Consider the following 27,573-nt stretch of genomic DNA (forward strand, 5'->3'; position numbering starts at 1 on the left):
CACAGGGAATACTAACATACAAATCTACACATACACAAGCTAACTATGGATATCAAGACAAGGTAAGAACAGCAAAGATTTCAAACTCAAAATTCATACAGCAAAACACTAACACAAAAAGGAGCTTGGGCAAGCCAGTTCTTCTTGCAGCAGGGTCCTTATGTAAGTCACAGCAATCCCAGCAATCACTCAATGAGGGGCGGGGCTAGCAACAAGGGGCACAGATAGCCCCAAATCCTGAACTGGATCAGGAGCACTGCAGCACTCCAGGAGTGTAACACTAATAAACAAATTAACATTTTGCATTTAGTATTAATATGTGTGTTTTTGCATCAAATATGATTGCATTGGGGGGGGGGGGGGGGTGTTTTGTTCTTTTTTTTTTTTTTTTAGATCTAGAATTAACTGGACACCAGATTCCTGAGCTGCTGAAAACTCTATTTGACTTCATCACAGAGGAACAGTTACACCTTAATTCTGAATGTAGGCCCCCTTTACCGGAGAGCTCCAGTAACTCCACTCACCTTCAAATCATTGAAACGCCTTCAGAATGTTTTCTAAAACATAACAAGCTAAACTTCAGGACAACATTCCTAAAATATGCTGTATGCTCAGCCTGACCTGCAGTCCTGAGTGTGCAAAGCGGCAGTCAGCTGGAGGCAAACAGGGCAGCGCCATGATCTCTTTGCCATCCACTCTAGACCAAAAGTTACTCTGTAGCACCACCACTTGGTCTGGAGGAGAGTCAGCATTCTTGCAGACAACTAGACTGCCTTCCACCATCAGCAGCAGGTCTGAGTATTTGAACATAATGCTGGCCGAGGGAAAGGAAACTTGAGCAAAGAAGGGATAAAGGAAAGATTGAAGTACAGCAAAACATCCTTCTATGATGATTCATTCCAAGTCAGACATCCATTCTGAATGATGAACCTCTCAGTGTCACTGTGGCTTTGCCCAGCAACTGAAAGTAAACATCAGCATCAGCACTGCAAGTACAAACAGCCATCAGAACTTCCTTCTGAACAACCCAGTTCAGTAAAACAGTTCAGAAGACAGAGAGCAAATGTGAACAATTGTCCTCTTAGTTCTTTGAGGGGATTACGGAGGTCTCAACCAGAGGCCACCATGGGCCTGTGTCTTTATGATGAAAATGTTTTAGACAGACGACATGCAGTACTGACGTCTATATTCAGTCTTAAACTCATGAATATGGTTATTCACATAATATATATAAATATATATGAATCATAAATTTATCAATAATATTTGCAGATTGAAAAAATATTTATTTTTATTATCCTAAAAATGATTTACTTTACATTGAAATCATGACAGCATAAAGGTCAGATCATATGTTGTGTTTTAATTAAATATATGTGCATATATGGTGTATATGTAAAACATATGGATATGTGTCAGGGTGGACACTTTTTTATACAGATGTGAACATGAAGAAGAGTAAATCTGATCTGATCTAATCTAATCGAATCTAATCTCATTTCATCTAATCTGATCTGATTTAATCTAATCTCATCTCATCTCATCTCATCTGATCTAATCTAATCTCATTTGATCTAATGTAATATTATCTAATATAATATAAAATAATCTAATCTAATATCATCTGATCTGATCTAATCTAATCTCATTTGATCTAATCTAATCTAATATCATCTGATCTAATCTAAAATAATATAATATAATCTGATTTGATCTAATCTAAAATAATATAATATAATATCATCTCAGATAATATAATCTAATCTCATCTAATCTAATCTCGAGATAGATGCACAACAGTCAGGTTTATGTTCAAAGTGGAAGTCTAATATGACTAGAGTGCTCAGATCCTTAACATACATATATAGAAATGAAAAGTGCACATGTACACACACAAAGGCAGTTTTACACCATTTCACTCAGTATTTTTCCATCAATTTCATTTCTTCCATCTATAATTGTATTTAATTATACCATTTGCACAAGAAGGTCATGGAAACTGTGGGAAGTAATCTTAGAGTTTCTTATTATTGTTATTAATCTCTGACTGGTGAAGGCGTGAATCATTGAAGGCGTGTATCCTACATGAGAACCTATGCTTGCCTAAGACCTTCAGGTTGCCTGTAATGTCTAGCGCCCTGGCCCCCAATATACAGCTAACTACTGCTGCTGGTATCCCTAAAGGCCTATCTGATTTCACATGTCCCAGAATAGAACCCCTTGTAACCAGAGCTCTATACCCCTTGCTGAGGATTTCTGAGGAAGTACGGTAAGTCAATGGCACACAGCCCTTCCCCTCCATTCTAGTCGTTCTCTTTACCCTGGGGAACAGACACAAGATAGATGCATCATCCTGCCTGCTTTCCTTTGGCTTGTCTTGGTGGCATCCTCACTGCAGTGTGAATACTGCAGTGCTGTTAAGAGATTTGGGGAGCTTTCTGTGAAATAGTGTGGTTTGTTTTAGAGAATCTTTGTCCATTCAGCTCTAACCAGTAGAAAACATGCAGTGCTGTGCCATGGTGAAACTCTAAGATTACCTCCCACAGTTTCCATGACTTTCTTGTGCAAATGGTATAATTAAATATGGAAAGAGAGCCTTCTCAAGTATAGAAAGGCACTTATTACCAAGCAAACAACTCATCTCTCTGCTCTAATAGAAAGTAAACATAATCCTAGATTTTTATGTAATACAATTGCACATCTAACTATCAATAAAACTGGCACTAAAGCCCAGATTACAACTTCACATTAATTTTTTCAATGAGAAAATTATTATATCTTCCACCTGCTACCCACACATTTTAAAGAAACTCTACCTGAAGTAATTGAACCTTTACTAAATTTAATAAACTCCTCCTTGAACATTGGCTACTTTCCTAAATCATTCAAATTAGCAGTAATTAGACCACTTACCAAAAGATTTTACTATATAGACTTGAAAATGTTGGGATTAGGGGAATAGCCCTTAGCTGGTTCAAATCTTATCTAGCTGGTCATTACCAGTTTGCTTACATAAATGGAGACTTTTCAGCATACAACAAGGTTAGTTTTAGTATCCCACAAGGATCTGTTCTAGGGCCCCTGCTTTTTTCTTTATACTTGCTACCTCTAGGTGGTGTTATATGTAAATACTGTGCTACTTTCCACTGCTGTGCTGATGCCAAACCATAGCACAAATATCATCTTAATATTACTGAGCAATGTGTAAAAGAAATCAGACTCTGGAAGGTGAGAAACTTTTTCTCACTTAGTCCTGACAAAACAGAAGTGCTTATTTTAGGTCCCAGACAGCTAGGACCTCGCTCTCTAATTACAAAATAAACCTTGATGGTTTCCCAGTCACATCTTCTATAACAGTTAATGATCTTGGTGTAATTATGGATCCCAGTCTTTCGTTTGAAGTGCATGTAAATAATATTTCTACGACCACTTTTTTCCACCTCATACTTTCTTTACATGGTGCAGAAAAGCTAGTGCACGCATTTACCACTTCCAGATTGGACTACTGTAATGTCTTACTATCTGGCTGTACAAGTGCCTAAACAAGCTCCAGCTAGTTCAAAAGCAGCCAGAGTTCTTACTAGAATTAGAAAATTTGATCACATCACTCCTATCTCATGTCTGCCCTCATGTCTGTGGCTCCTTATGGATCTTTCCTTTTAGCTGTGCTGCCATAGCTGGATCTGCCAGAATCACACACATTATAGTTCCCCAATTTACACACCCTCGTACTTGGAAATTCCTAATAATCTATTCTCTCTTTCTGCCAAGGTACACCTACCCATGATGTCATGTTGTGACTGAGCCTCATCCCATCTCAGCTGCCATGGCTACTCCCACCACCCCCTCCCCCCCAGACAACTCTGCCCATCCTGTAATATTGATCATTTTCAGCTTCATAAAGAGAGGCTTTGAATGTGGAGGGTTTCTTGGCCAGTGCCCACAGTTCTACATGACCTCTCCAATGCACTGGAGTGACAAACGTGCCTGGTAAAACTAAAGCAACTCAGAAGGCCAAAACACATGGGCCTCTGCATCTTAGAACATTTATGTTTGAAGGTACTGTGTCACTTGGTGTGTCAACATGAATGTTGACCTCTAGTCAAACTGCTGGTTATATCTTTAAAAGCCAGCTAATGCGCGCACGCCTACTACACGCATGACGATTTGCAGTGTAGTTTTTATTTATTTTTTTGCCACAAGGGGGCAATCATTCACCGAAAGACAGTTTTTCACATTTCTCATGTCCTCTCTGTCACATTTGTGCACCTTGGTGCAGTTGGAGTGTTTGTGTTTTTAGCTGTGCCTGTGAGGCTGAAGGGATGTGTTTCTCATGCAGTGTAATGGGTTACACCCACTACAGAAGTACAGCACTACACACCCAGGTAATGGAGAATGTAAACATTCTGTTGGCAGAGGTTTAATAATTGGTGGAACACTTCATAGACATGCATTAAACAATACATCATTAATGATTTAATGTAAGACAGACTTTTTTTGGTGGGGGGGAGTTGGTAATTTACTTATTACAAAAAAGTTTTGAGGTAAAAAAAATGAAAAATTGAAAGTGTATTTATAAAGCACTATTTACAACAGATATCATCACAAAGCAGCTTTACAAATGTCCGTGTCCAAGCCCCCAGTCAGCAAGCCAAGGGCGGCAGTGGCAAGGAAAAACTCCCTAGAGCAGGAGGAAGAAACCCTGAGAGGAACCAAGACTCAAAGAGGGGGGCCTGTCCTCCTCTGGCTGACAACATTCACCACAATAGTAACAGTTTTAAGAGAAAAATAAATAATAATAACATGAAAAATAAGCAATATAAGAAATAAGATTCAGAGGTATTTAAATGGAGGGGTGTTGGTTTGAGAAGGCAGGCAAATGCAAGAAAGCCATCAGTGCCTCATCAGTGACAGCTTAAAACATTAACATAAACATTAACATTAAACATTAACATGAAATCCATTTTTTCTGCCTTCCTTTTCTGGAGTTTTTAGAATTTCTCCTCAGTGTCATAACTTGTGATGTGATCTTGAACAACTATTGCTTATTTATCTAAGTTAAGGCATATATCAAATTAACTTGATTACCCCCCCCCCCCCAACTTTCTCTCCTTGTGTCTTTTGTACCTCCGCCCTCCACTGGTAGTGCCCTGCCTTTCAAGGAAAAATACCTCCATTCTCCTAATTTTGTGTTTTAAACTTCTTCCTCTCTAAAGACCCCCTGTGTTGCCCCCACCCCCAATCTCACTCTCGCACTTCCCTATCTCTTCTCTCTCTCTCTCTCTCTCTCTCTCTCTCTCTCTCTCTCTCTCTCTCTCTCTCTCGCTCTCTCTCTCTCTCTCCCCTGTCTGTCCTCATGTATCTATGAGCTTGATTCTTCAGGCCCTGTTGAAAAGAGAGGACTCACAATGGGGTCTTTCTCATAATGGGGTCTTTCTCAGACGAGTTTGGTCTCCATTAAAGACCCTGGGAACACTGCTCTGTCCTCTGCAACCTCCTCTTAAAGGGCCGGTACACACCCCAGCCGGGCACCCTGTCACCGCCCTGCATTTTCAAGGGAATGAGGGACTCCTCTGCTAAGAAAAATCAATAAATCATGAGGAGCTCATTCTCCCATCATCCCCACCTCTCCTCCTCCCATCCTTCTTCCTTCGCTCTTTTCCCTGACCCAGACTCCTGAGCTTCATCGTCTATCAACCCTCTCTTGTCGACGCCTTACTCTGGTCTAAACAGGGCATCAGAATGCCAAAACAAAACATGAAGCAATTGTGTTTCATTAAACTCTGTTTTTGTTATCCTGCATGTCTTACTGGGTGAAAGGGGTAAATTTAGTGGAATCTCAAGTACAAGTGCACCAGGACCTCAGCTGGTATGGAGTGACTGAGCCTGTCTAAGCTTTAATGCAGTTGTGTTTATGACCTACATGGTCATAAACACAACTGCATTAAGGCTTAGACAGGCTCAGTCACATTTCCAGTGAGTGAGTCTGTAATGATTAGTCTTCTGTGAATGGAAAATATTTTTATCAGCACTTTTTGTTTCCAGGCGTTTCTCTGACAAAACAATGATAAACCTCACAATCTTTGACTTTTCCATTGTTTTATGAGTCTGTATACATTTAACATTGATTTAGACAATTTATGTTTTATCTTACTGCTTCCCTATATCTATTTTCTACTTTTTTTTAAACTTTTTTTTTTGCTTTATTGTACAGTACTCGGGTTAATATTTTCTGCTTTTGAACGTAATTTTGTTTACATAACCTTAACTAGAGTAGCACCTTGTAAGCCCGTAAGACAACCCCAGAACTAAAGGCTTCTTTGTCTCTTTAGCAGTTGCTCGTACTGCCATGCTGTAACGACACATTAGAATAAGCAAACATTTTCTCTAATTCGCGAAGGACAGAAGCCAGATTTAGTTAGAACGTTTGCTAGAAATAGTTAACTTATACAAAAATAGCAGAGCAGCGATTCGTTGTTGAGTTAGGGTGATAAATTGGTAATTAAAGAGAGTGAGATGGTAAATGTCTGGGGTTCGAGTTTGGCCCCGGGCTCTTCATGTGAGAAAAAGACGGAGGCGCAGAGGGAGGGTGCACGGGAGAGGGATGCGCGAGGGAGGAGGGCGCGAGAGAAGTGCTAAGGAATGTGAGGAAGGACAGAGCGGGGTGCGCGTGGGTATGGGTCGGGATGAGCGCAGGACAGTCGGACACTTAACGGAGACCACAGGACACACGGGCATAAAACACACTTCATCAAAAATAACTTTTTAACAACTTTGATTGGAAACAGGAAACGCTGTATTGTGGGTTTTTGTTGGTAAATTGTTTAAAGAGGATTTAATAACAAGTTTTATTATTTGCCTAATTTTTCCATGGTGGATTTAAAAGATATTGATGCAGCCTAAACCAATGACGACGGTGTGGGAGAGAACTGGACGAATGACGCATTCGTTGCATCAGGTTTCAAGTTTTTGATTTTGAAGCAGTTTTTATTCTCGAAACCCGAAAAGAGAACTTTAGAATAAACCAAGTCAAAAAAGAAACTAGCACAGTCCGCGCGTTACACGTCTGTCGAAGCTCAGCCGCAGTACGGATTCGCAAACACGAGCGATGCGGTGATGCAAACCGTCGCGTCGTTTTAATAGTGCAAGAACCGAACTCGATCCGATTCAGACCTAAACAAGGAGAAAGAATGAGCCGTTCCAACTTTGTCCTGCTCTTTTTAGTTTTAGTGCCTTCAGCGTTACAACTTTCTGCTGTGGAAATTTTGTCAGGTAAGTTAAGTAATTAACACCTTTTCTTTTACTGTCGTTCCACAGCTGTAAAGCAGACCGAAGTTTATACCGAAGTTAAACTGGAATTTAAAAGAATCCGAGGCATGTAATCCCAGAGGTGTTGTATTCTTTCAATCAGACGTGTTTGGTTACATAGAAAAGTGCAGATCTACACAGTGGAGAAAACTATACACAACCGTTTCTGATATTCCGTTTACCCACATGTCCATCTTTTGAGAATGGATCGGCTGCGGAGAACAATTGCTGAAGCTGAGATGTGAATATATGTCAAGTTGTCCAAGTAAGATCAACATGTGTTACTTATCCACACTAGTCTTATAATGTTTCCACAGTCTCTAGAATAACAGTGAAGAACAAAAACTCAGCGAAGTGATACGCCGCCTAGTTCTGTGCTCACGGAAATAGCATTTCTCATTAGTCTCCCTGGTTATTAGAAACCGTGTACCTAAAGAAGAGTGGGAATTCGACTTCCTAAAAGAAGCGGTTGTGATGGCAAATTTGTGTGGTCTGCCCCTGCTCATCTGTCTGAATGACTTTATACTACTCAAGACAGAGGCCAGTCAGCTGTGCTGTGTGTCATCTCTGACCAGAGCTGCTACATAGTCTGAGTTTTGTCAAGATTCGCTATATAAATGCAACTAATAATAATAATAATAATAATAAAGACTCAGAGATACTTAAACACAGGGGTGTTGGTTTGAGAAGGGAGGTAAATGGAAGAAAGACATCAGTGCCTCATCAGTGACCATCTGACACACTACCCTCTCTTTTGGGAGGTGGCCGTCTCTGACATGCTACCCTCTCCTTTGGGAGGGAAGGATGTTCAGGAGGGTGTCTGGGCCCCTGCCAGTCCCATCAGCACAGGGGAGAAGGGAGAGGGGTAGGGTTAAAATTTGTGTAGCTCATGAGAGACTGTTACAGGAGGCTGTTATGGGAAGCTGCAGATTATGAAGCTTGCAAATACTCAACAAACAAACCCACAGGGGGCACCCTGTTTAGGTCAGCATCCTTAACTTCCGTATTTGTGCTCAGAGCCATTCAAGTTCCTTTCTGATCAGAGGGACGTAAAAGAGAGGTGTAGAGGAGGCTGAGGGTCTTATCTAAACAGTGTGTGTGTGTGTGTGTGTGTGTGTGTGTGTGTGTGTGTGTGTGTGTGTGTGCGCGTGCGTGCACTTTTGTGTTATTTTTCATTCTCACAATATCCCTGAAGCATGCACTCCTCAGCACAATCACTACATTCCAGTGCTTTTGTCTGGTTAGTTTTGACATGCTTGAGTGTCATCAAAATTGATCTCTGAATGAAATTATTAATAATGAACTTATTAATAATGTCTCTTTGCACAAGCAGAAACTCTTTTCTTGAATTCCATTGGTACAACTTTTTCCAAGTGGTCTGCCTTAGTAGAACCTCTGAAAAGCTTTTGATAGAGTTTGGCTGTCATCAATAACAGATATTTACGTGCATGTGACAGTTAATGTCCTGAAAACAGGACACAGGGAAGTTCATAGCTGTGATCTCAAAGCTCATGTCTAACAGGCCTGAAAAAATCCAATATTTGAATCATGAATGTGCAGAAGACTTGGACTTCATGTTCTGGAACATGAAGAATTTTCAATGAGATAGCCAGAACTTTGTGCTTAAGATAGTTTAAGATAGAAATGCTAAATATCTTTACCTTCAGCTCAAGATTTGTTTAAACTGAAGTCTGTTTAAAGTTAACCCTAACCCTAGACCACCTTAAATGAAGGGATGAACCTTCTGCGTCACGGTTAACCGTAAACCTTCTGCACTGTTTCAGATGTAGCAGCAGGGTTTCCGACCAGGCCAATACCAGAAGAGCAATGTAAATCATTTCAGTTCCAAATATGAGACAGGGAGGAGTCCATGGGAAGGAGAGTTCTGCTGGTTGTGTTAGTGGAAATTTCTGTCAGCTGTGTTTGTGGATGTGTTAGTGGTGGTCTGTGCTGGCTGTGTTAGTGGAGATCTGTGTTGGTGGAGGTCTGTGCCGGCTGTGTTGGTGGCTGTGTTAGTGGTGGTCTGTGCTGGCTGTGTTGGTTGAGGTCTGTGCTGGCTGTGTGCAGATCTGTTACCAGGAAGGAAGCTTAATCTTTCTGAGCTCATCCCTTAAATCCAGAGCTGATGGCACTAGTATGCTGATTTGAGGTCAGTTTCATCATTTTGGTAATAATGGTTAAGAATATGTCATAGGTAAGAGGAGCTGGTGCTGTGTCAGTACAAACATTCCACCAGCCAAGCACTGCATTTAGTAATACGCCATGTGAACAGACGGAAAGTTAAAGCTGTGCTCTCTTTCTGTCTCCCTCAACACCACCACTACTACAGAACACCAAAGGTTGTGTAAAGTAACAGCAGGGTTAAAAATATTGTTTTAAGGCTTAGATATAAGATGTGTAAGGGGGTATCCAACACACTGTGTGTTTCTCAGTGGAAATTAAAATAAAAAATCTATTACAGTACTGTAATTTAAATTCACTTACAAATAGTGCAAATACATTAAATCTTTTAATGAAAGTGTTTTGAATTTTCTTTTTTTTTACAAAAATAATGACAATAATAATGAATCTTTTTAATAATAGAATTTTGCTAACATTTATTAATGTAACATTAAAGTGCTGTTAAAAGTGTTTTATTCATATTAATAACTGCCACGCCCTGGCCAGTACACAGTCAGCCCTCACAAACCACACCAACCAATCACAGCCCTCACAGGTCACACCCACAAATCACAGCACACCTTCACTTCTTCAGGTCCAGTGACCCACTTACTGAATAATCACATATGTGTCCCTCATTCAGTTTCCTCCCTGTTAAATCCCCACAGGTGCCTCAGTTCAGTGCTACACAGCAATGGCCCCTAGCCTCCCTCCACAATTTGCCAAGACTGCTGCCTTTGTTAATTAAGACAGACTTTTCACTTCTGTTTGCTTCTGAGATCTTGTGCCTCACTCCAGCTTCAGGATGTCACAGCTTTAGGTTAAAAGAGTGAATTAAAAGTATTATGGGAGTATGAATGACTTTTACATTTATGACAGTATTAAACAAATGACTGCATTAAACGTATCACTTATTAAACTGTATTAAATGTATGACTGCAAAAGTTTAGGGTTGAATGACCAATACGTGTCACCTTGAGAATTTTACCCTGGAATTCACAGTTTCTCCATGGTCCCTCAGGACTTCATTTCACAGAGAGCCCGGAGAATGTGACGTCCTCGCTGGGGAAGCCGGTGCGCATGCAGTGCATCCTGCAGGGAGGTGGGGATGAGCAGAATCCCCCGGACGTTCTGTGGCTCAAGGAGGGGGAGCCACTGGAGTTCGCTGACACCAACCAGATCCAGGTCTCCTACAGTGAAGACGCCTGGCTGGTCATCAGCACACTCCGGTAAACCTGCCTGTCTATGTCTCCGCACGTCTATGTGGGTGCTTGTCTGTCCTTATCACTTAGATCGGACTCATCCTTCTCTTTCTGTTCAAGGATTGAAGATGTTCAGTTGTCAAACATGGGTGCCTATCGCTGTGGCGTGTTTACAGGGGCGGATGAGACGATGTCCTCCGCGGGACATATCCAATTAGAGGGTAATGCTTTTTCTATCGTGCTTATCAAAGGTGCAGTCTAAATTTGGGAACGGAATGCAGACTCTGTCCTAACCGTGTTGTGTTCTGTAATAGTCCAGTCAGGTGCTTTGTACCAGTGAACTGAACAAATAACCCACGGCCAACACAAGACAAAAGACTTTAGTTATCCATCTTCACCTACTACAAAATAAGACATGAATTCCTTGTGTATACTTTGTACGTTTGTTAAAACAAGCTCATCGGAGTACATGCTATACATTTTTATATGATTTTTCCTTGTGGAAATGCACAGATCCAGTGTCTGACTGCTTGACCTCACATGTTCTCTTGCACTCTCTCTCTCTTTTTCTCTCCCTTTCCCTTCACTTTCTTTTTCCCATTTCCTTTCTTGTCTCTTTTCCCGTCTCTTACCCTCAATCTATTACTCATTTTTTCTCCCCTTCTCTCTCTCTCGTTATTTTTGATTTTTTTTTTTCACCATATTTTATTTGGGTGGGGTTCTCTTTTCCTCTAATTTTGTGATCTCTGTTTCTTTGAGTAATTATATTTTGTTCATTTGTTCTTTGAAAAATTGTATTTTGTTTATTTGTTGTAAGCTGTATTGATTAACAGTTTTGGTCATTTTCATTCCCTCTCTTTTCCTCATTCTCCATCTCTTTAATTCTCATATCTCTCTTCACTCCTTTGTTCTTATCCAGGTCTCCCTCATTTCTCAGTTGAACCTCATGATATGTCTGTGGTGGCTAATGTTGCCCTAAGCCTTCAGTGTGTGGCCCACGGTCCCCCTGACCCCGTCAGGGTCATCTGGCTTCAGGACGGAGCCCCTCTGAACACGCTGCAAGACCCAGTGGCCCTCTCACCCTCCACGCTCAACATCACAGGTAAACATGGCCTAATGGTGACCACTAAACAACTCACCATCAGGCTGTCATCACTTACATTAATGTCTCTGAAGATTGTTTAGATTGAGGGTGTTGTACATTTCTTAAGAGCCCAGCTTTCTGTGAATACAGCGTCCCTGTCAGAGCAGTACCACTGATGGTGCTGCTGATGAACAGTGCAGGACTATTTTCTGTCAAAGGAAGTTCAGCTTGCAATCATGTAGTGCTGCTTTCTGTTGTGCTGAACTGATACGCTCCTGTCTGGAACGGCTGAGCCTGCATGTCTGTAACTTCTGAAATTACATAACTTTCAGGACTATAAGAAACTTACTTGAATGAAAAATTTTAGGAAGTGCAAATAAGAAGGGGCCAGTGTTGATCTGTGTGAAAGGGAAGTAAAGGAGCAAGGTCACAGCAGGGGCTCCCTGATCTTAGCTCACCATCCAACGGGATCTTTAAGGAGGTTGTAACACTAGCAGTTAAACGGAAGGGTTAGAGGTTATTGAACAGAACCCTGCATCAGGGTTTTGGTTACACATCCTAATGGGATTAAACTGTAATTAAGTGACCTGACATTTATGACCTGACATTTATGCAACTAATCAGTCAAAGTCCTTTGGCTGTGTGTGTGTGTGTGTGTCTGGGACCCTGAGCAAGGTCCTTAAGCCTCAATTGCTCAAGTTGTACCCACTCATAATTGTAAGTCGGTTTGGATAAAAGCGTCAGCTAAATGCCATGTGTGTGTGTGTGTTACTGCCAAGCGTGGTTCTGTCAGCAAAAACACGTGACACACAGAGGTGAAGACCTGTGTGGGAATATTATCCATCAGAACAGTCCAACAAAGACAAGTTAGACACTGGAAATCAGAACTGTACTTAATGTAGTAAAGAAAACAGTGAAAGAATTGTGATTTTGCCTTGTAGTCTGATCTGACAGGCCGGTTTTCCAGAGATGAGGCCTTTTAAGTTTTTATAAATGGGGCATTTTGGCGTCTGTCAAAAGCAACAGTGGCAAAGACCTGAATAATGATGGCCAATGATGACCTGAAGAGTGGTGTACACCAAGATCAAAGGGCGCGGCGTGCCGCTTTCATTCAGCAAGCGCTCTGTACACACACACACACACACACACACACACACACACACACACACACACACACACACACACAGAACCTTCTTTTTTTCTGTCTGGCGGATGGCGGATGGCCAGGTTAGACTTGTCCAGTACAAAACTAGCCTTGGATGGCTGAGAGAACAGCAGCTGAAAAAGAGCAGGACCTGCTGGATGGATGGAGGGATGGAGGGAGGAAGAAAGAAACAGGAATGAAGGCAGGAGGTTGTTGTGCTTCTTGAACACTTGCCATGCCTGAATGACAGATTTGGCCTCTGTTTCAGCTGCACAGACCTGCAGTCTGGAGAAGTGAGTCATAAAGGCCAAAGAACAACGGAGAGAGAGAGAAAGAGGGAAAGAGAGAGAGAGAAGGCAAGAAAGAGAGAGAAGGCAAGAGAGGGGGAAAAGGGAGAAAGGGAGAGTGTGGTGGGGAGAGAAAAGCTTTAGTGGGTTAGTGGGCTTTGAATCATCATGGCTGGCTGACAATCAGTGGGCAGACTCTCTCTCTCTCACACACACATTCATACAGACATACAGCCACAATGTTGACTCACACTGGTCACTTTCTTCTTCCATGAAGCACATTAAGGGCTTCAGTAACGGCTCCAAACAGTTGGAGAGCTGAAGAGCAGGTGGGGTCTGTTTAAAGCAGCAAGTTCAAGTTCAAGTTCAAGTTTGGTTTATTCGTCACATACATAGTCATACACAGTATAACTTGCAGTGAAATGGTGGAGAGTGCTCTGTCCAAACTGAGGAAGAAAACAGGGGTGCATAGAGAAATATAGATATTCTCTATATGTGAAATATATATATGCAAGATAAATATATATATTCTATGTATGTGCAAAATATATTAACAATGTATGTATAATATATGTATATTATGATTATATACACAATGTACAATGTATATGGTTGTGTATATATGTACACAATCTGCAGAATGTAAAGATCCAAGCGTATGGTTTAAATGGTTTAACATTTACAATGAAGGTTCCCTCACTGTCTTACTTCTTACTATTGTCTTACTGAAAATAAAATTCAGTTTTCCTGCTGATGAAATAAAGCATAAAGTCAGTGCTTCAGTGCTGGGGAGGAATGTGAAGGACTTTAGGGAAGATAAATGGGATTATGGTCTGAGAGTGCATAAAGAATATTCCAAACATACACACACACACACACACACACACACACACACACACACACACACACACACACACACACACACACACACACACACACACACACACACAGTCACTGACTGCCCCATGTCCATCAGGTCTTTGGACCAGTTCTGTGACCTCTTGTTTGGCCCCCCACACAATGGAGGCCAGTGTTTCTTAATAATACCCCTAAGAATGAACTCCGTAGAATGTGTGAAGAATGCAGAGAGTGTGTGTGTGTGTGTGTGTGTGTGTGTGTGTGTGTGTGTGTGTGTGTGTGTGTGTGTGTGTGTGTGCGCGCGTGTGTGTGTGCGTGCATGTGTGTGTACAATCCTCAGTACTAGATCCTAAAAAGGTAGAAGCAGTGCTCTGATATTCAGCTTGATTTAGTCTAACATACCCCACACTTTAGAGAGAACTCCACTCTGTGTATGTGTAAGTCTAACATACCTCACACTTTAGAGACCTCCACTCTGTGTGTGTGTAAGTCTAGCATACCTCACACTTTAGAGAACTCCACTTCCCCCTTTATCAAACACAATGACTTCAAACAAAACACACACACACACACACACACACACACACACACACACACACTGCAGGTGAACCCACAGCAGGACTGATGCTGGTCTCAGACCTGTGCCACTGTTAACTGACGCTGGTCTCAGACCTGTGCCACTGCTGACTGATGCTGGTCTCAGACCTGTCACTGCTCAATCTGTGCACTCTCCCCTTGTGTTCTTCATCAGGACTTAACAGAACCAGTTCCTTCTCCTGTGAGGCCCATAATGACAAAGGTGCAGCATCGTCGGCGTCGGGTATTGTGACAGGTGAGTGTTTGTTTGCAGGTGGAGGAGATTAAGAAGAAAAGATGGAAGGGATAGTTCTGAGCTGAGCTGAGGAGGTGGAGGTGGTGGAGCTGAACAGTCACTCTGTTCCCACAGCCTCATTCTCCCTTCTGCTACCTGACTGCAATTCTTTCAGTTCTTACTGGTGTGAAATACAGATTAGTAGTGCTGTACTGCTGACCAGTACTTACTGTAGATGATCTGGCTATATAGAGAACATGAAATACAACTGATGAAGAGTAATATTCCAGTTCTTCTTTCTCTTTTCCTCTTCTCTGTATCTCTCTCTGACTCTGTTTCTATCTCTCCTTCCCTCTCTCACGTCCTCTTGCCAGTCCTCCCTGGCCAGCCTGAGAATGTTACCGCAGTGGAGATCTCCAGCTGCAGTGTCCTCCTGTCCTGGGAGCCAGGCTTTGCAGGAGTCTTCCCCATCACCCACTGCACAGTGCAGGTTTGAGCTTGGCTCACTCTAAACGTACAGTGTTCAGCAGACAACACTGACAAAGCAAATGCATGCATGCGTGTGAGGGGAATGACACAAACAGTTGAGTCAATTGATGCTGGAAGTTCTTGTGGGGCAAGTTTAGGTTATAACAAAGATGTGAGTAAGAGCAGAATCCACACACACAGACACACCCTGCCCTGTCATGTTCTACTCGATCAGATTTCACAGTTACAGAGGTCTCTCTCCCTTCCAGAGGCCCTCTTAGAATGTGTGTGTGTGTGTGTGTGTGTGTGTGTGTGTGTATGTGAGTGTGTCTGTGTGCTTGTGGGTGTGTATACGTGCAATCTAATGTAGCTAAGCACCTCCCCAGTGCGTATGGTTCTAATAACAACACCCCTCTTGTACCCCACTGCCTGAGCCTGTGGGCCTCTCTGCTCCCCCAACACAGGGGGAATGGGGAGATGTAAGGGCAGGTTAGGTCTCTACTGGGGAGGGGGTGGGGGGTCCAGACAAACATCAACAACCAGAAGTCCAAAGATCTTGAAAATGCTGCAGTACTTTGGAGAAAGGTTCAAGAACAATCACATGAGAGAAAATAGGAAAGAACAAGGCAGAGAGAGGAATATAAAAAAGAAAGAAAAAAAGCAGAGAGCAGAAAAAATGCAATTACTCAGGAGATAAAAATCCCAAGACAGGAAAAATATAAAAAGAAAGAAAATGAGAAAAAATCTGGATTAGGGTGTGAGGCGATTGCACAAAGTAGTGGGATACATGAACACATGGTGGCCGACACACGGAGGTGTTTAGGAAATGCCTTCCTGTCTGCAGCGTGAGGCAGGGGAGAAGAATGTACTGCTGGTCTGACTCACTCCACCAGCGCATGTCACTTAAACACGGCACTGGATCAACCTGACTGAATCACTGAGCTGTGTGACTCACCAGAGACTGCTGCCACAAGCAAGGGGGCCCGAGCCATACACTTGCCCACCACGCCAAGGTCCTTGGCCCTCTGCCCTTAAGACCGGAGATGTCCCTCGTTCTCGTTGTCGTAATACTCTTGGTTTCGCTTGGAAGCCAACAAACGGATACTGATCAGATCAGTGACCAGCGAGTTACTGTATAGACAGTCCTTCTCTGTGCCATTGGGAAAGTGGAGTGAAGGTATCCACTAAGCCTAACCCTAAGCCTAGTGAAGGTATCCATTGTGCCTAACCCTAGTGAATATTCACTTTGTTGTCATATACATTGTGCACGGTAGGTGGGCAATAAAAACACTCAAAGACATTAAATACTTAATAGCATAGCAAACTGTAATTAAACAATCAAGTTAAATAGAATTTCTTTTGTATGGAAGAAGAACAGCATGCTGGGAGGTCAGTGTCAGACAGTGTTAACCTAACGTAACAGAGACAGTGTTAACCTAACCTAACAGTGACAGGGCTAACCCTCTGATGGAGGCTCTGATCTGTCCAGGTCTTTGTCAGTATTCCAGGGTGAGGATGCTGTCTTCACAGCAGGTCTTCAATCTAAAGGAACTCATTCTGGCTGTGCAGCAGAGCAAACGATTCTCCACTTACTTGGGAGTATTTTACATAGGTTTATTGTACTGGGTCTGTTTTCTTAGACTTGGTTCTAGCTTAATGGTGTCATTAAACTCTGGCCTATGGTAATATACTCAATGTTGTGTGAGTGTGCGTGTAGACTACATGTTGTCTGCTGACTGTAAATGAGAATGTTCTATTGTTCTCGTGCCACACATCTTTCAAATTTAAGGAAAAAATATATCAAAGAAAGCATCTATGGGGGGGGGGATCTTTCCCTCTTTGCAGTAGTTCTCTATTGTATCTGCTACACAGCTTAGAACAGTTTGAAACAGCAGGGCTGTTTGATGTGGTTTTGGAGCTGACTGAGGGGAGCTATACTGCCTTAGTCCTGTAGTGCTGGCACATGGTGTTTTGATGCTGTTTATTGTGCAGGCTTTGCAAAGACAGTGCGCTCCTCTTTGAGGCAGTCTTGCAGTCCTGCACTGCTAATGGGAGCATGTTGCTCGTCTCCTGTCAAGGACACAGACAATCTCACGCTGCTGACAAATGCTAATGTCCTCTGTCAGCAAGAGCACAAGGTGGGTGGCCAAGAGGAGCAAACAACAGTGGGCCAACGCCTCTGTGTGTGTGTGTGTGTATGTGCAAGTGTATGTATGCATGTGAGTATGTATGTGTGTGAGTGTGTATATCCAACAATGTCCTGACTGTGCAAGAAAATTTGAAAAACTGAGCTATGTTTCACCTCTAAAACAGAAAGACAGAAACATCTTACTTCCTAAGGTTAAGATTAAGGTTTAATTAATAGATTAATATCAAAACAAAAATGTACAGCCCCCATGCTCACATCAACACCAACCCACCCCCCCCCCCCCCCACACACACACACAATTACAGTGAGACCCTGCAGAAGATGGACAGAGAGAAGTGAAAGTGATTAGCTATTTTGTATTTCTGCTGATCTCTGAGTGAATGGACAGGAACATGGACAACATTCTGTTATTTCTGTATCCACTAGCACAATTACGCTTGAATGTGCCCTTAACCGTGAGTATGATGGTTTAGGTAATTATATAAAACAAGAGTTTGATTTTATTGCATTTTCAAATTACTATACAATAATTACATTCCCAAAATCTAATCTGGGAGATTGCTACTGCAGGACCATGTTAATCTGGGAGATTACTACTGCAGAACCATGTTAATGCTTTTATTTATGGCTTCCAGGTCAGGACATCAGGAGACTACTCAATTTTTAATCCTGATCACGTGATCTACAACCAGAATGTTAACGTTCCACCTGCAAGACACCTGATCTCAGACCTGAAGCCTTTCAGCCAATACGACATGAGAGTGGCCTGCTGGAGCAGTCAGGGCGTCTCTGATTGGACGCTATGGATGTCAGTCAGCACCAATGAAGGAGGTAAACATGTCCTCAGTGATATTGTGTACAATAAATACAACAAACAATATGATAGTTTAGTACAACCAAAAATATAGTAGTTATAACCAGTCAGAGCATGGCAAGTTTACTTATAAAACACTTTTCCACAGACAATTAAGGCAATTTTAGGTACTTTACAAATAAAAGTATAATGGACAAATGATTTAAAAAGAGAAAATAAATTACATTAAATATATAATTAATAGTTATTAAAATAAGGTTGAATGAATTTAAATTAAAAAAAATTAAATGTGAAAATATAAAGTGAATAAACTGTAGTAACAGATAGGAGATGAAAATTTAAAAAAAAAGGTCCATTACATTGTATTTTTTTGCTTTCATCCTTCTTTGACAAGGTGGCTCCAATTTTATTGTAATTTAGAGATGATAGAATGCTGATTTAGTAAATGGTTTGACATGACTGATAAAAATAGAGATGAGGGTTTTATAACAACTACATTACTAACACCTACATCACTAAAGACACCAGCACACTTTTTTTTTTTTATTATTGGACTCTAATAATTCATTGCTGTTTTGTTGCAACACTGGACATGGGATTGGGTCTTCATGTCACTGAGAATTAGTACTGTGTAACTGATACATTGTCACTGCTGACATTGTGATTACTTAAAAAATGAGAAGTTCATGTTGTTGTATCTGGAGAAGTTTCCTTGAATCATCAATGTGGTGACAGTATACTCTCTGTAGGGTCATAGTAGAAGGCTGAAGAAACGGTGTTCACAGGATGCTGGGAGAGCCCAGTAGCATGCAGTTCTCACACACTGCAATTCTCTCACACACTGCAGTTCTCTCACACACTGCAATTCTCACACACACTGCAGTTCTGTGCCCAGTGTAAAATGTTTCTAAGGAGAAGGGACAGGAGCTGTGCGGCTCCTCTAAAACAAACTCAGTTTCAAATGTAAGCCACCAGTGAATAGGGTGGAGCCAAGCAGGAAAGAGTGAAAGCGTAAAGGGTTGTGTGTGTGTGTGTGTGGCAATTTTTTATTTTGGTTTGACCCTCTGTGGGGGTTTTCCATAGCATCTATGTGTTTTTGGGAAAGAGTGGGAGCTGAATGTAGAGTTCTTTATGAAACTTTATGTATGAGACAAATAAACCAAACTTGAACTTGAACTTGAAACATTTCCTATAAGCACAGTGTGGGGCGCAGGAAGAGAAAAGCCTCATCAGCACAAGAAAAGGAAAATATGGCCAACACTGAGCATGGAGGAGTTTCATAGGGGAGGAATTTAATGGAGGAGTTTCATACATTGTAAACTCTGAACTCCATTTCATGCAGCTGAGGGAAGAATAAAGGAGGAGTGGAGGAGTAGTGGGGAGGAGTGTAGAAGTGAAAGAGGAATGGGGAGGAGTGGAGGAGTAGGGGAGGAGCGTAGAAGAAATTGGGAGGAGTATAGGAGAAGTGTGGGAGGAGTGGGGTAGGAGTGGGGGAATAGTGAAGGAATAGTGAAGGAGGAGTAGGGGAGGAGTGAAGGAGGAGTGAAGGAGGAGTGAATGAGGAGTAGGGGAGGAGTGAGTGTCCTCCATGTTTAGAGGTTAGGGTTAGAGCAAGGGTTGGTGTTGGGGTTTGGGGTTTTGGGTTAGAGGTTATGGGTTAGGGTTATTTTCACAAAGTCTGGACATGCTTTAGCACTGTGTTAGGGACAGGGGTTAGAGGTTAGGGGTCAGGGTCATTTTCACAAAGTCTAGAATGGGGGCTTTTGGAACACAGCAGCTTGACTCTCAGGTTCTCAGGCAGTGAACTGGGACTTTTCAGTCCTAGAGGAGAAGTTGATGAGAGGAACAGAACGTAGAGGGCCACAGAGATTCAGAGGGAACAACTCACACACAGGGCTACAGAGGAACAGAGAGTGGGCTTCATGTTTTCCAAGAGTGAATGTGTGACTTTTGTCATGCTGATCTATGAGTTTTTGGCAGCTGCACAATAAGTATGTTTGTGACAAAATGACACAGCCAATTAGGACATTTATTATTTCCTATGAGTGTGTGAATGTGACCCAGAAAGCACATAAAATCCTTTGTGTCTGTATATGAGTGTATGTGCACACGTGTGTGTGAGAGTCTGTGTGTTTGTGAGTCTGTCGGACTGAAGGTGTCACATCATGGCAGCCCATACATAGAGGGTGATTCTTGCTGCAGCCTAATCAGATTATAGCTCTAATCTCATACAGTCCCTTCCTCTAACTCCCCCCCCCCAACCCCAATGTTCCTACATATCCTATTCTGATCAGGAATGCATTTCCTGCATTCTTTTCTTCTTTCATGTGACGCCCACCTCTGGCAACCCTGGGGTCCCTTCTCTTGACCCTGGTTGCCCCAAGATTTCTCCTTGTCAAGAAAAGAAAAAATAAGGAAAAAGGATAAAATTCATGGATGAACTGTGGGAAGGAGGAAGGGAGAGAAGGATGGAGGGAGCAGGAAAATATGGAGGAGGGGTACAAAAACAGTATATTTTCCCAGAGCCAGCTTTGCCCTTGGGAAGAGGAAGAGAGAGAGAGAGAGAGAGAGAGAGAGAGAGAGAGAGAGTGAAGGAAGGAGAGAATGAGGGGGAGAGAGGGGGAGAGGAGAAAATAGACCAAACCAACACTGAAATCCCCCCTCAACACTGAAAGAAATTGAAGACAAAGCAAGTTATGCCGAGTACTGGAGAAACTAAACTACATATCAGAACAAAACGTTATTAATTACTTAATTGCAAATATAAAAATAGCAAATGACCTCATCAAAATTAAAATAAACAAAGGCCAACCCTGTCTGAATACAGTTATTAACCATATCATAATCCAAGAATGAGTGACCATGAGCTGGCCAAGGAAACTGGAAGGCACAGACAAAGCGGGTTGTCCAGAGAGGATCGGGACCCCCTGCCGATCAGGAGAGACTGAAACTAAGAGTCGCTTCATTCTTTAATGTCCAAAATACAAAATCATCAGAGAATCTTTCTACACAGAATTACTGACACAATCCTTAACCTTCTCCCACTGACATACAGAAAAACTGAAAATATTACTGGGGGAAAACACAGACTGTAGATTTAGCAGAACAACATTTACAAAACTGCCCCAAGATCAGAAAAAAACACTATTATAAATTATTTAGACTGTTTGTAATCTAATGGTACTCAGTGTTTACTTCATTGTAGACCATTTTGGTCCAGACATGGAAATGTCTCATGTTCCATTATTACTTTGTCTTATTTTGTGTTATATACACAGACCCTCACACACATTCATGCTGAGTAAAACTCAACTCCTTTCTGTTTCCATTGTGACTGTCTACCTCTCAAATTCTAATTACTTTGTGGGCATTAATTGCAATTAACAACTGTAGCCAAAGTGATGGATTATTAACATTAAAAGTGATAAAACTACTGGGAAAAAAATTCTCCTTCTCCATTTCTCTCTCATATGCTGGCGTTTCTCTCTTCTTTGGCTCATTGTGCTCCAGGAGTATGTTCCTTCTTTCCTTCTCTGCTTCCTCATGGCTTGTGTTACTCAGTCCCTCTTCTTTATTTGGCTTAAACAAATGGGATTTGGGGAGAATAGGTGACTTCTCACAGAGAACACAGCACAATCTCGCACACACGCATGCACACACACACACACGGAGAGAAAGGCAGGGCGTGTTAGTCCTGGAACAGTGAGAGGTTGAGGGGTTTGGCAGAATGGTCCAAGCACAGTTTTACAGCATAGAGCCAGAGCCACATGTGGAAATCATCAGACTGTAAGTACTCTGTGATAGCATCGTCACAAATCAGCACCGTGTTTCTCAAGGCCCGAGTGCAATGACAAGGACTGTGGGGGTGAAGGAGGGGAGGGGTGTGTGGGTGTGTGGGGTATGTATGTATGAGAAACAAAGAGAAGACACTGTGTGCTTGAGGTGTGAAGTAACTAAGAATATCTTTATTAACACATTCAGTCTCTCTCTCTCTCTCTCTCTCTCTCTCTCTCACACACAGCATGTTATTTTGATAAATGTTTCTTGCCTGAACTTGGCCTTTTTGCCTGCTGTTTATCTGTGACAACATGAGCATGTATGTGCATCAGTGTTTGTGTGAGCATGTGCAGGTGAGAATGCATCCGTGAGTGTGTGTAAATATTTGTGTGTGCATGTGCATTTGTGAGTGTGATAATGTGTGTATGTGCATGTGTGTGTGAGAAAGAGCGAGAGAGAGTGAGAGCAAGTGTGTGTGTGTGTGTGTGACGGAGAGACTGTGTGGTGTGCATGTGTGTGGAGTGTGTGTGTGTGTGAGGAAGAGAGAGGGAGAGAGTGAGAGTGGTGAGTGTGTGTGAGTATATGTGAGTATGTGTGTGTGTGTGTGTGTGTGTGTGTGCGAGAGAGAGTATGTGTTGAGTGTGTGTGTCTTCTCTATGAAGCTGTTCCTTTCGATTAGCCTTGTGCCCTTGGATAGTCTTTTTCCGTTTACCACTGACCTCTTTACCCCAGCAAAGCTGCATTTTTGGGATTCCTTGATACCGCATCCTCACATCTATCTCTCTCTCTCTCTCTCTCTCTCTCTCTCTCTCTCACACACACACACACACACACACACACACACACAGTCACAGCTGGAACACACTTCCACACCCTAACCCTCAAGACTCTTAAGATAAACTCCTCAGCCTGTGCTCCTAATTCTAATTTAAAACACGCCTTCCCCATGTAAGACATGCCTCTTAGAAACCCATTATACTCTGCTAGGTAATCACCATAATTTCTCTTAATTTCTGTAGCAAGCAAAAAAACTAATCAAAACAGAAGATGAAAAATGAAAAGATAGACTGTTACTTTAGGTAATGCATCCTCTAATAAGAGTATTTCCCCAAGTACAGTGGAATCAGAAGATATTGTATGAACTTTGAGCTACATTCTTAATGTATGAAAGTTGCTATACAAATTAAATCTATTATTTTGTTGTTGTTGTTGTTTTTTCTTAGGGTTAGGTGAGACGATAGTGATATTTATTCTATTGCTCAGAAGCAAAAACTATATGTATGCCACAGTGAATTGGTAATGGCCGTACTTTGTGTGTTTGTTTAGTTCCAGATGGTGCTCCAGTGAATATCACTGCTGTGTTGAATGGCACAGAGATGTTGATAAGCTGGGCTAAACCAACCGAGAGGCTCAATGGGGCACTGCAGGGATACGTGATTGACTACAGTACACCTAATATGGAACAGGTGAACACACACTCGCTGTCTGATGCACTACTCTCTCTAATGGGACACCAAATTACTTTACAAATGGACTTTAGCTGAATTCCAGTTTTTTTCTGGAGTGTGAATGTGACCAAATAGGAGTCTCAAATCAAAGCATACTGAGATTATTTTTTAGATTTACTAATGGATTGATGAAATGGAGAAATTTTCCAGTACATAGCTATATTTGAAACAGTGAATATCTGAACTCTTTAATCTCAAATGTTTTCCATCATAACTTCCAACAAGGAGTTATGAGTTGTGCTCCTTGAATACCCACAGGACACAAAAATATGCCTTTTTTAATGTTTTGATAAAGGTTAGTGAAAATCTTAAATTTTACTTTGGAGTTGTGGCCAGTGGGAAAATACAGAATCAACGTTGCCCCAGTTGATCAATTAGACCCAAATACAAGTTTAAATCACACACCAACATATATCAAACAAGAAATAAGGAGACATTTCTTCTTGTCATGTCAATTTCTATTATGTAATAGCCACTAAGCAGCCAGACATTTTTGCCACTTTGTTTATTTATGTCAAATTTGAATGCATAAACAGCAATGTAATCAATACAAATTATGTACCGGAAATGAGGCACTACATATCCCACTGGTCACAGTTGTGACTTAACATTTTCACATCTCTGATCGTGGCATAAATGTATATAAATTTATATAAATGTTATTAAAATATGAAAAGTAGACAGAGGTCTGTACCAAATATGGTAGTTGTATCTGTATTAACATATTTTACTTATTTGCTTTTGTTGAACTCTAATGTAAAAATATTCATTCTCAGACGCATGCTGGAAATAAATAGCTTTAATCATGTAAGCATCTACGTCATCTGCATAAAAATGCTCATATGAAATCAAGGCAAACAATTAATTTATACTTTGGTTTTTAAGTAAAAACACATTAACAGCTCTTTCAGTGATTCATAAAATCAATAGTGATGAAAACTGTTTTGTTACTGGTGGGATTAAATGGGTTAAATGAACAGTAATCATATAGTCTAACGGATTATATGCTCAGTTTCAATCATAGTTATAGAGAACTATGAGAATATAACAGAACAATATATTGGTTATGCCAGATTCAACTACAAATAGCACAGAGAGCTGCCAGTTACCACGGAGAAATGCAGAGCTGCCCGTGTTACCACGCTGATGTGCAGCCTTAGCCATAGAAAAGCCCCAGAAAGACCTTGCTTTCTGCTTTTGCAGGCCATTCTGGATGTGGGATTGGACACCCAGCTGTCCATCAACCTGTCTGCCCCACTGTCCAACATCTCTTTCAGGGTGTGTGCCTACACAGGGGCAGGACATGGACCCTGGACTCCTGTTCAGGAAATCTCTCTTATCCCTGCAGGTACAAGAATATAAATGGATTTAGGAACACCAGTTAAATAAGTAATCAAATATCAAATTGTATTTATTTATGATAATTAAACAACAACTACTACAACAATAATAATCCTTTCTTGCTTACAGAAATTGGAGTGCTACAATCTGTAGGTGAGTGAAAGATGCCTGCACATGTGTACGTACACACACGCACACACGCACGCACACACAAAAACACGATTTTATGTGCTTTCTGGGTCCGTGGCATTTTCCTTCTCTTTTCTTATATCCTTCTGCTTTCTGGTTTGCTGGTTTCTCTTTTATGTGATGCTTCCCTGTCTCCAGAAAGAGGAAGAGAAAAGAGAAGAAAGGAAAAAAGCTAACTTCTCTGTTAACCAAGTATCCCTGCAAATGAAACAGACAATTGAAATACATGGGAGGGCAGAAGGGAAACAGACAGACAGAGAGGGAGGGAGGGCGGGGACAAAGAGAGGGAGAAAAAAAGAGAGAGGGCCATCGGTAAAGCAGGACTAGATGGAATTAAACACATTAATCAGAAAGCACAAACCCTGTAGTAAACGATGACCCGAGTTTAATTATGAGCGAATTACCCACCACTGGTCGGGTGTTAAAACATACACAGGAGCCTTGGTTCATTGCCCTGGTTATCTCTGTAACCAGCAGTTGACACTGACCTGCATTCGTTTTCCCTCTGTTTCAGACCATCAGCATTTTGCTGTCACATGAATCCCTTTCTTGTTTTGTTTTCATTCAGCAACAATTCATTCTTGCCTAACCCCAACGCTAACCCTCTCTGACAGAGCCTCTCCTCCACTCTCTCAGGGTACTCCTCTGCTCCAGTGTTCTCCTGGCACTGGTGGTATGTGGTCATGGCTATAGCAGTCACCATCGCTATGGCAGCACTCATGGCTGTGTACATGGCCAAGCTGCGGCGGAAGGAGACGCGTTTCGGGTGGGTTGTGAGGAGGCATGTCTCAGTACTGCAACCAGACTTTAAACCCCCTTCACACATTATAGAAACATTTAAAAGTTGTGTATGCAGTTCCTTTAACTGTTTTTCCAAACAAATCTTCACTGTAATAATAATAATAATAATAATAATAATAATAATTCCAACTTTTAAATCTTATGCTGTTAGCAGCAGTGGTATATTTTAGAAGTTAATTTTTCTTTTTTTTTTTTTGCAATTCTCTTAAAAGTTCATGGTAAATGTCTATGAGGCTGAGATTGAATGCATGTCTGTCTGTATGTGTTTCTGTCTGCGCATGTGTCTGTATGTGCAGTGAGGCATTTGAGCCCATGATGGAAAGTGGTGAGTTGGTCGTGAGGTATCGGGCCCGTCGGACCTACAGTCGCCGCACCACTGAAGCCACACGTGAGTCAACCTCCACTGTCTCCTCACCTGAACACTTAACCACGTCCTCCATGTTCCCCTCGCCTGAATGCTTTAACCACAACCTTTATTACTTTACTACTACTACTACTACTACTACTACTACTAATAATAATAATAATAAATCACTTAATAATAGTAATGATCTCAGTGGTTTTGGGGCTTAATGCCCAGTCCTTGTAGATTTTAGCAGTGAAATGTAGTAGAAATAGTAAAATGTAACTTTCATTTAGAATCCTGGATATTGGAGAAGGTGTATGTGCTTCCTGACAGCTGCACCGTGACACTGTAGATATGAACATGTAGATATACACTGTGAACTTACATCCTGCTGAGAACTGCAGAAACACAATCTGCAAATACTCATGAGTCATCATGGTATTTCATGTCAGAGGGTGCATGGGTTCAGGCAGCAGTCCTGTGCCATAAGCATGATGTGACTCAACTTGCCTGAGTGACAAAGTGACAGGCAGACAGACAGAGCAAGCGAGAGAGAGGCAGACAAACAGACAAACAGACAGAGGGAGGGAGGAAGAGCAATAAACAAAATCACGCTGTATCTGTGGGGTTGGCAATGAAGTTCCGAAATAACAACACATCAGTAAATTGCTGGGAAGGGCATGCATTTCTATGGCAGTGTTAGCCACATTACTCAAAAATTGAGACTAGTGCAAATTTTGGTTTTCATAAAGTTTGCTGCTTCAGTTTTTATGGTAGCAATTTGCACCAACTCTATATTGTGAAGAGTGATCAGATGAATTGCAATTAATTGCAAAGTCATTCTTTGCCATTAATTAGCTCAATCACAAAAATTACTGCATTCCAGCCACTGCATTTCAGCCCTGCCTCAAAATGGCCTGCTAACATCATTTCAGTGATCTTCTCGTAAGTTCAAGAGAAAGTGTTAACAAGGACAAGGAAGCTGATATCACTCCATCATGCTGATTAGAAGAGCAGACTGGTTGCTTTGAAAAGGTGGTGGTGCTTGCAATGTTTTCTTCTGTTAAAGTCATGCAAGGGCACATACATGGACACGCATTGAAATGTGCGTGCGCGCGCACACACAAACTGTATGTGTGAGAAAAATGAGAGAGAGAGAAATACAGAGGGAGAGAGAAAGGGAGATGGTCATGGTAGTATGTGGAAGCATGTTTAAGGACTGAGAACACACGTGTATCTAAGGACTATTAAAATAGCTCCATCGTATTTGACCCAGGTCCTGGATTGAACTGCTAAAGGGAAAACTGTGATGAAAACAGTGGTGCA

General features: G+C 41.6%; 1 protein-coding gene and 1 long non-coding RNA gene across 3 annotated transcripts in view; one reads left to right on the forward strand and one right to left on the reverse strand.

The window, feature by feature from the left end:
- The first annotated feature begins 6,659 nt into the window (after window positions 1-6,659).
- Window positions 6,660-27,573, forward strand: part of axl (AXL receptor tyrosine kinase) — a 28,791-nt gene continuing 7,877 nt past the window's right edge. Inside the window, exons 1-12 of the mRNA XM_027030655.3 lie at window positions 6,660-7,272; window positions 10,490-10,697; window positions 10,791-10,891; window positions 11,590-11,772; window positions 14,795-14,875; window positions 15,229-15,344; window positions 18,107-18,302; window positions 23,389-23,528; window positions 24,774-24,918; window positions 25,041-25,064; window positions 25,737-25,866; window positions 26,198-26,289. Of these exons, the coding sequence (XP_026886456.2) occupies window positions 7,191-7,272; window positions 10,490-10,697; window positions 10,791-10,891; window positions 11,590-11,772; window positions 14,795-14,875; window positions 15,229-15,344; window positions 18,107-18,302; window positions 23,389-23,528; window positions 24,774-24,918; window positions 25,041-25,064; window positions 25,737-25,866; window positions 26,198-26,289 (1,498 nt within the window). The 5' untranslated portion in view covers window positions 6,660-7,190. The remainder of the gene's footprint in view (window positions 7,273-10,489; window positions 10,698-10,790; window positions 10,892-11,589; window positions 11,773-14,794; window positions 14,876-15,228; window positions 15,345-18,106; window positions 18,303-23,388; window positions 23,529-24,773; window positions 24,919-25,040; window positions 25,065-25,736; window positions 25,867-26,197; window positions 26,290-27,573) is intronic.
- Window positions 24,355-27,178, reverse strand: LOC113590500 (uncharacterized). 2 transcript variants are annotated; one of them, XR_003412107.3, is made up of 3 exons: window positions 26,633-27,178; window positions 25,039-25,228; window positions 24,355-24,912 (listed from the first exon to the last, which is right to left on the reverse strand). It is a non-coding gene; the product is annotated as an uncharacterized LOC113590500 (long non-coding RNA). The 2 variants fall into 2 exon arrangements; XR_003412108.3 differs by lacking the exon at window positions 26,633-27,178 and having other exon boundaries at window positions 25,039-25,741.

The sequence above is a fragment of the Electrophorus electricus genome, chromosome 11, assembly GCF_041902795.1.
Source record: "Electrophorus electricus isolate QZ-2024a chromosome 11, ASM4190279v1, whole genome shotgun sequence".
Taxonomy (NCBI): Eukaryota; Metazoa; Chordata; class Actinopteri; order Gymnotiformes; family Gymnotidae; genus Electrophorus; species Electrophorus electricus.